At 43.3% G+C, this 9,336-nt stretch overlaps 1 protein-coding gene across 2 annotated transcripts; it reads right to left on the reverse strand.

The window, feature by feature from the left end:
- Positions 1–299: 299 nt before the first annotated feature.
- DNAAF6 (dynein axonemal assembly factor 6) lies at positions 300–8,697 on the reverse strand. 2 transcript variants are annotated; one of them, XM_032956448.2, is made up of 6 exons: positions 8,411–8,659; positions 7,069–7,135; positions 5,720–5,822; positions 2,839–2,935; positions 2,346–2,431; positions 300–1,465 (listed from the first exon to the last, which is right to left on the reverse strand). In XM_032956448.2, the coding sequence occupies exons 1-6, from the start codon at positions 8,513–8,515 to the stop codon at positions 1,336–1,338; spliced, it is 588 nt and encodes a 195-aa protein (XP_032812339.1). In that variant the 5' UTR covers positions 8,516–8,659; the 3' UTR covers positions 300–1,335. The 2 variants fall into 2 exon arrangements, with proteins under 2 accessions (XP_032812339.1, XP_032812340.1); XM_032956449.2 differs by lacking the exon at positions 300–1,465 and adding an exon at positions 4,569–4,738 and having other exon boundaries at positions 2,397–2,431; positions 8,411–8,697.
- Between the last annotated feature and the right edge of the window lie 639 nt (positions 8,698–9,336).

A 9,336-nucleotide genomic window follows, 5' to 3' on the forward strand; every position in this document is an offset into this window, starting at 1 on the left:
ATCTTGGGGGAAATGTTTAAGTTTCATAAATTATCCAAGCTCGAGAACTCCCAGAGTAACGAGCTGTGCGCTGTCGTCAGCTCGCGATGATCGTGGGTGCTAGGGGGGGGGGATAAAAACAAAACACGGATGACGCAAGACGCGTGTAAAATAGGGGGTACAACATATGTATGGTTTACTTGTGTGGAATGAGAGTCAAGATGTGTAAAATGCGATCAGTTGCCACTGCTTATGAATCGGCTTGCTTGCACAGACCATCTACGAGTGTGGAGGAGCCCCTAATAAGTAAAACCAGCATCTCAGTCAAGATATTTTATTTTCCGAAAGCATCGACAATTCGCACCCACAGATAATCGAGCGTTAACCATATTTTCATACGCTTTTTGACAACTTGGATGTAAAATGATGTACAATGCCAACAGTGAAATAAAAACACGTTTTACTTATTACAACATGAGCCAATGCGGGTTTTAACATAACACACAATTGCTTTTATGTGCACACGCATAAGCAAACCAACAGCTCAATTGGTGGTGTTTTCCACAGTGAGATTATGTCAGAGGCCTTGACAAAAGCTATACCATGAACTGAAATCGGCTTCCACGTGACGAAGCAAAGAGCCGGCGGCTCAATATAAAACAGGATGGCAAGCCTCACAAAATGTGCACATGCAAATATGCAAATATTCCGACAAATGGATGAACACGTTGGGTATGCACAATAACAACCAGGGGGCATGCGCCCTAATACGCAACGCACCGACTGCAGTGTTACGCAACGTAACGTTAACTTTGAGAAAAAGATCGTTTGAGAGCATTTCATTGCAAATCTTTTGCAAAAGATATCGTGTCTTTTTTTTAAATCACCAAATCACGCGGAATGCACCCGATCTCATCAAGAGCCGAAAGCTAAGCAGGGTTGAGCCTGGATAATGCTTGGATGGGCGACCACCGAGCATGACACCGGTGTCATAGGCTGCTCTGAGATTGCACTGTCACCATAGGGCAGTGCAGCAAAAATGCCCCTCGCATTCACCAACGGGCACTGACCAGCATGGCGAATCGCGGTCAAGTAACCCCCACGACCTGCACCACGTGGGGAGGCCTTCATCCAGCTGTCGATTGAAAACAAAGGGCTAGACGTGTACAGCATTGACTTTGTAGCAATCGGTTTACAAGTTCTCGTTTTTGTCTAAACAGATGCACAGACAAACAACAAGTTGTCTTGGAAAAAAATTACAAAATCAACAAAACTTGGGCATAGGTGACGCTCGGCATAATGGAATGAGGGTCCTTTACCCACTCCTTCCCTGCCCCGCATGTGAACACTGGGTTCTCATGAGAAGTTGATGAAATCAAACTCGCGGCGCATGGGCAGGGTGAGCTCCAGGGTCTGCGTGTCGCTCACGAAGCGCGCGTGGCCCTCCTTGCTGTGCACCGCGTGCGGAAGGTGCAGCCCCAGTTTGCTGCGAGCCGACGGCGAAAAGGGAGCCACAGAAACGACAATACATGAGAACACAGTACCCAGGAGGCGGGCTCCTTCATGGCTCAGGTGCTCTGACGACAGCGTCAGCAACCATACGATGACGTCACGTGCATTTTTGACGAAAGGTCGGTGTGGTTGCAATTTGCTTGCGTCGGGGTACAAATTTCGAAATTTCAAGAATTATCCGCAAATTACTCAATTGGGATTATACACGCAATCATTGCCCCCCCCCCACTCCTCCACTGGCGCACGAATCGCGCAGGTCACTACTGCAAAAGAGACTACCCTTAAACCGCAGGAAAACTCCAGTGAAATGTGACCATCATCAAACCAAGTGCAGGTGATCGCGTTTCCCAGGTGAGTTAGAGAAGAGACCAGATTGTGAATGGACCACACACGGCTCACCGTAGCCATGTGATTTAAAGTACTCTAATTATTTAGCACGTACCCAGAAATAAACTCCAAAACATAACTCGAATGCATTTACATTATATCCAGAGAGGAAATGTTCAAATAATACACATGCCGTGCTAACGCATCAAGACTAAACCAAATTGAGGACTTTTCCCGAAAAATTTGAAATTGAATTATTTTAAATTATCTAAGTTAATGAAATAGCCAGACTGATTTTATAATTACACAATTTGAAACAATTCAAAGACAAAGTTAATCAAAAACAAAAAATGAAACGTTGGTGCTAAAAACCACGTGTAATTATAATTGAGGTGCCTGTGTAAATGGCATTCGGTATATCCAGTCACAGGTGACAACACAGCACTGTATAAACACACATCACTGTGGTGCTGAGTAAACATTGCAAAGCACTAAAGACCCAAAGAGTCATAAAGAAACACACTTACTATGTATCTGTCCTCACATCCAGGAACGTATCATGAACGTCCACCGTAATGTCAGCTGATCTTGAGCCTGGAAGCTTCACCTTGATCTGTAGACATCAAAATACAAAGTAGAGCTGCAGCTGCCGGCATTACAGTGACAATAAAACAATGTGCCGAACAGTGGGCCTTCTCGCCACATTCACACAAGCAATAGATTTCACGCAGGGGCAGCCTTTATAGTTTTTTTTTTTCATATGGATAATAGTCATGAATGTAAGTGACAAGAACAAATCAATCACTATAAGAATGATAAGTGGAACAATATTGCTGGATTTCAGATCAAAGAATATCATGGAGCTTTTTACTTAACCGACGATTGATATTGATTTAACATATGTTTGGAATGATTGAACATGTGGCCGAATGATGAATGGTGTTTACTGAAGAGTCATGAGGGTTTTAAATCACCGATGAGTGTTGTATCACAATGATAGCAGTGGCGTCTTTTACGAACCAGCATGTCTTCACAGCAGGCTGAGGAGGAGTCCTTTCTTCCCATCCCCAGGAAAATGTCCTCTGTCCCAACCTTCTGCTTGAACAGCACTTCATATCTGTGAATGCAACACGTGTCCCAAGTATGAGATAAGCAAAGCACAATTGTGAGCAGGTAGAGCCCCCACTGCAATGCAATGCGGGAGTGGTGATTTTCGCTGTTGAAATATGTGTCGCAATAATAAGTAATTAATTAAGCTGATGGACAAAAAACACATTTAGACCCACAACCAATGGGCCTTTCTGAACAAATGTTGTGCAGGATCCTTCATATGTAAGTTGTTAAACACACTTGCAAAGTATCTTTCTTCTTATAGCTTATTTTACACAAGCCAATGCTTTTTTTCACCACTCCTATTACTTCAGACAAATAACATTTTATTAGTCTTATTGGTCACCCTGGGAATCACGGAGTCGACACACGTGGACTATCATTGGGTATTTACAGTCCGGGTGTTAAAGAATAGTGTGAGGCTTTGAAATGCAAACGGGCTGTAACGATGTTTGCGTCATCTGGTCCTGAGTGGCCAGTGCCGGGATGCACCACGTGAGGAATCGGTGCACTCGGTCACGAGAAAATCTATCCGCTACAGTGCCACGCTGTGGTTCTGGAAGCTGCTTGGAGTTAAAATGCACGCGGAGACTGAAACCCTGCCCTCTCTATTCTTAGCATTACATATCTTGGTACCTGTGGGAGCTCACGTTATGGTGTGTTATATTTCATTATTTAAATGAAAACGATTGCATGCTAAATTGTGAGTGATGCAATCAGATTGTTCGTTTACATTCTGTAACATGTCAGATTTGTATTTTGTAAATGCTGGACGATCGTACGTAAAAATAACATGGAGAATCAAGAACACGGCTTGGCTGAGTATGATTCCTGTGTGTGATAGATCCGGGCACGTTGGATGTTGACATTCGTCCACCCACCAAGACCTAGGCCACTAGGTGCAGCCATCCACACTCACACACACATTAATAATCTCGCACTATTGTGACCTCCAACCGTCAGGGCTATGAAGAAGTCAATAGACGGCAGTTCTGCAAGTAGGTTGCTGACCTGTCTGGATGCATTTTCACATTTTTAGCTTCTCATGCGTCTGTTTTCCTGGATATACTTCAGTGTCTTGCCACATGCAAAATACGTGTTTAGGAATTAGCAAGGCAATTGAACGAGCATCCTGAAAAAGTCTTGAGACTGCGAGGCTTTCCGGTAGAAACAACTATCATGAATAAATGATGTACAGTTGGGAAGAGGGCTTCATGACAAGTAGCATTATGGCGTAAATACAGTGTTCTGAATCTCAAGGGAACCTCCAACTATTGGATTCAGGCAGCTGCAAGATCATTACACAAACGAGCAGCGCCATTCAGCCATTCGAACCACTTGCACATGTGCAAATCACAACAACATCATTAATAATTTAAACAAGAGGACGCGTTAAGATAAAAAAAGCTTACGTGAACCTTCATGGCCAGGAAATTAGGAGATATAGTTGTGTAAAAACAAATACAACTGAAGGGATGGTCTGTTACTAAATGCCTTACTAAGCTGACATGAGTACAGTTGAAATGCAACGACTGCCAAGGCAGCATGAAGAGCTGAGATGTTGTTCTCGTGTAGTTTATTTTTTTCCATGGTGACTGTGAGGTGGACCTGCACAGAGAGGTCCATTTTTAATTTAGTACCTCTTTGGTTGCTGCAATTTCTCCGCTTAATACATCTGATCCAGCTGGGGCTCGGCTTGATCTTTGTGAGAGTACTCGTGACCATTTCCCTGGAAATGGACTCCACTTCTCCTTTAGATGCCCATTTATCATCCAGATATAAGCACCAACCTTCTTGCACAGAGCCAGCACTGTATTGCAGTGAACACAGCCTCTTTAGAGCACCCCTCATAGAACGGATGTGAATTTCTATAAGCAAGGCTTCAGGGCCATGAAGCAGAACTGTTGCAATCATCATTTCACGGTACTGTCCTCCCATTTCCTTTGTGTCAATACAATCATTTTATAAAAAGCGTCACTGCATTTTCTTTATATTGTTACCGATAAATAGGGAGTAACATTTCGTTTAACAGACATTTATAATAACTGTATAATTCGTTCATTCAAAATGACATCCGTGACACAACCATGAGATTTGATATGGCTGACTACATAGACTCAAGCTCATCAAAGGGTCCCGAACCTTTTTGCTGGACACAACAAACTCTGAGGAAAATAAAATTACAACTAAACAGACATGGTTCTGTTTCATCACCAAGCAAGGCAGAGAAGCAATGCCTATACAAGGATTCTGCATGCGTTTGTCTTTGGAAGTGTTTAATTGGCGATAACAATGTTACGTTCCAAGTCACACGAGATGGTATCATATACCGCATGGCAAGACGTCACAAGATCATTATGACGTGTTCTGACGTCATAGGGAGACAAGACGATTGCATAACTTGTGACGTCGTCGCCTCGGTTGACAAGGCTTATCGTTGGTTTCAATTGACAAGATTCGGGCATCTCTTTCATGAACGTAGTCAGTTTTATTTGGGGTGAGTTCATCATCGCAAAACGACTTTATAATAAAAAGTAGATTATGCTGAATCATCATGACGAGTTATTACAAAACTAATACATGAATGCCTTCAAAGTTAATTGGAAATTGTTATAAATAAATTAAGGAATATTTAGCCCCATCAAATAAAAGTCAAAAGTTTTCCAGGCGCAATAATTTAAGCAGGCGAAGTCCGTGTCAGTTTCAGGTCGATGAGTCTCACCCACAGCGAGTGGCCTTTTGAATATGTTGAACAATTAATCCGCTATCTTGGCGAGCAGAGAGGGCTTACTCGGGCTGTAGCCGGTGGTCAGGAGTGTCATCGTACTGAGGCCCAATTGGAACCTCGTCCTCATCCCAGATGTCCTTTGAGCTGTTTGGCTTAACAGTGGCACCTTTTGGAAATAGGTACATAAAACCAAAGAGCAACATTTCATAAGCATGAGTGTCAAACCAATACACACAGTACATATGCAATAATCTAAACGATAAACTATTGCAATTTTACCAGGTAAGGCCCACTGAGCTATATAGCTATTTTACAGCAGCAACCTGGTCACAAATAATAGCTCAACGAAGTGGCTTATCACGTGGAAATTTATTGCAGTCAATTACTCTAAACGCATGATTCTAAATGTGGAGGGAAAAACCGGAGGACACGGAGAAAAATCTACGCGGCCATGGGGAGAACATGCACACTCCAAATATACAGCAGGTGTCGGGGTAGGGTTCGAACCCATAACCTCCTGTATACCAGGCGAGGTAGTTAACATCTCGTCACTACTGGAATCAAGGTCTCCCTCAGAATCAAATGACAGTAAAGTACCAATGTTAACCAACCAAATCACAAATGAATAAATATTGAAGGATCCCTTTTATGAATCCACTGCTGAACAAGGGCCTCCTCACTTCTTGACCACACTGGTCAGTGCGGGTCGATGACGGTGGGAAGCAAAGACGTGGACACACAAGTCCCTGTACAGGACAATGGATTTTGCTGCACTGTCCTCGACTGCTGAACACATAGGACCACAGTCCTCTCTATGACAACTTGCTGGTGTATGGTGTTTTCCCACCCATCCAAGCACAATCCAGACTCAACCTGCTTACATTGTAAAAATGTGACAAAATTGGCTAAATTTGGGATGATTGGGCCACAGGCAACAGGGACTGTTGCCGTTTTATTTTTTTACAATTTTGGCAAATAAAAAAACATCTTCCCTTAAGTGTGATATACAGGGTGGCCCGAAAGTCAGGAGATAGCGGGTTATTTAATTTATTTTAACACTGGAATTAAAATAGTTTATATTTTATCTGTTATAATTATTCATGTATATTTGTGTTCTTCCTGTGGGTCAACTCAAATTCGTCGTTTACAAAACGTGATCAGTAGCTCTTGAATGAATTGAGACAAAACACAACTGACGAATGTTCAAAGATTACACCTATAATCTTTTAAAAAAGTCATGAATTCAATTATTAAAACAATGTATGCACGCATTAATGTTCATGGAAGTCAGTTTTAACATTTGTTAACATAGATTTAATAATCCTGCATGTCCTGACCTTTGGGCCACCCTGTGTATATTGTGTGTGTTGCTCAATGACAGTTCGATCGGTTCAAATGGAAACGAAACTGACTGGTTTTGGGCTCCTTCTTTGCTGGTCCAATGTCCCCTGGACCCAGACGATTGAGTGATGACACACGCTGCAGACACAGAGAAGAGACGTAAACGACAAAGAATCACACAATGAAAACAACGCCAAGATCAAATTGTTAGCTTGTTATACTCTGGGGTGAGTGCCTATTATGGAAAGCTTGGCACACGAAATTGTTTATGGTCGTGGCTAAGAATGAGGCTGTTATGACCTTGCCTTAAAAGGGAAAGTGTTCACTGAAACACTGCCCGATGAATTACACAATGAAAAGCAAGTGCAGGACCAATAATTAAGCCTCATTCTGTCCATATGACTGAGCCCAAACCCCGCAGAAACCTCAATATGCCTTAAGTCTCCCCCTCTGATTTGTATTATGTACAATGTTATTATTACCCTTGTTTAACTAGGAAATCCTCGCTGACCCTAATGACTATTATTCATGAGGGTCATGCAAAGTAGTGGCAGTAGCGGCTGATGATCTACGATGTAGATTCCGAATGAGTAATTTGTGGATAGGAAGTGTATTTTTTTTTCCTTTCAAATTTCGCAAACTTTGGACTGCCTTTTTTGCTGCCTTGCCCAAGATTCAATTTGGTGTTGAAATATCGGCAGAAATTTATTACTTATGCAATTTGTTCTTCGTATTTTTTTTATTTTTACTTAGCGACTTGCTTAGGTTGCCTATACTTTAGTTTTTTCATTGTTTTTGTTGTTGTTGTAACTTTCTGACCTCGTGCCACGACTGGACATCTGTGAAAAAGGAGCGTCAGATCTCATCGGATTCTTCCAGTATAAATACAGACTGGAAGAAGCTGAATAAGGTCCCGGGATCTTCTTTAACATCTGCTGTAAAGCAGGCGGCGGCTTAACATAATCAATTGTGGTTAATACACACCTTGGTACTAATCAGGGCAGCCGCTGGATTCGAACCGGGAACTTTTTTGAATCAGAATATTTATTGATACTGGAGGAATCCGATGACATGTAAAGCTATTTTTAACTGGAATCCGATGAGCTGTATAACAAAGAGCTTTACAGATCATCGGATTCACAGAGGTTAAATAAGAGCTTGATAGCTCATGGGATTCACAGAGGTTAAACAAGAGCTTGATAGCTCATGGGATTCACAGAGGTTAAACAAGAGCTTGATAGCTCATGGGATTCCTCCAGTATACATAACCATTCTGATTCCGTGCCTCAATCGACGAAGGCGCTACTCTAGGCCCGACCGCCGCCAACGAGACGCCCCCAGCCTCCCATCGTCCGTCTGCCACCGGCTCTCTCTCTCTTCAGCAGAGGGCGCCTCATTTCATTCTCGTCTCACCTCTTCTCCTTCGTCGTCGTCGTCGTCCTGCCGGGAGCCGGGCCCAGCAGCCAGGAGGCCGGCGAGAGCCGCGATGTCGACCGAGGAGAATCCCAGCTCCGCCATGCGGCACCACAGCAGAGCGTCTCTCTCTCTCTGTGTGCGCGCGCGACCCTGTCGCCACGGCAACGGCGTCTCTCTGCGAGACGCTGTCGCCAAAGCAACGGCGTCTCTCTGTGCCCGACGCTGTCGCCACGGCAACGGCGACTTGGGGCGGTGTTGCCACTACAGAGGGAATTTTTCCTCTCCCCCACACCCAGGTTTTTTAAATATATATTTTTTATATTTATCTGCGATCTAGTTCATAGTTCATCTCTCTGGCATCGATAACTATTTGTTTGACCAGGCAAGACCCACTGGGCCTATATAGCTAAACTCAACTACTTAAAATTGTCTTTGTATAAGGTGGTAAGGGGTCGTGCATAAATGACGTCACGCACCTCGGAGGGGGGGGTGTCAGACATTTGTGACGAGGGGGGGGGGGTGAGAAATGTGACGTCACATCAAAATGCGCAACTTTAAATAAATATAGACAACACGTTCTACTTAATTAAATATAATTGTTAATAAATGTTTTCTCCTACAACATCAGAGTGCAGCGCCACATTAAATACGCACTACAATGACAGTAGTTTAAAGAGATTTGAAGCATGTTTTATTTTTGGGGCGGGGGGGGGGCAGAGCTTTGTGACGTCATATTTGAGGGGGGGGTGTCTGACTTTTTGTGACGTCGTGTGACTAGGGGGGGGGGTCAAAAATCGTCAAAAATCGCGTGACGTCATTAATGGACGGCCCCTAAGGCCCACTAAGCTTAGTAACTCTCGTTTCAGAAGCGACCTCGCTCTCACAAATTGTTTTAATTTGTGAGAGCCATAAGCGATGTATTT

The sequence above is a fragment of the Petromyzon marinus genome, chromosome 18, assembly GCF_048934315.1.
Source record: "Petromyzon marinus isolate PM22_M1 ecotype Great Lakes invasive population chromosome 18, UKy_Petmar_22M1.pri1.0, whole genome shotgun sequence".
Classification (NCBI taxonomy): Eukaryota; Metazoa; Chordata; class Hyperoartia; order Petromyzontiformes; family Petromyzontidae; genus Petromyzon; species Petromyzon marinus.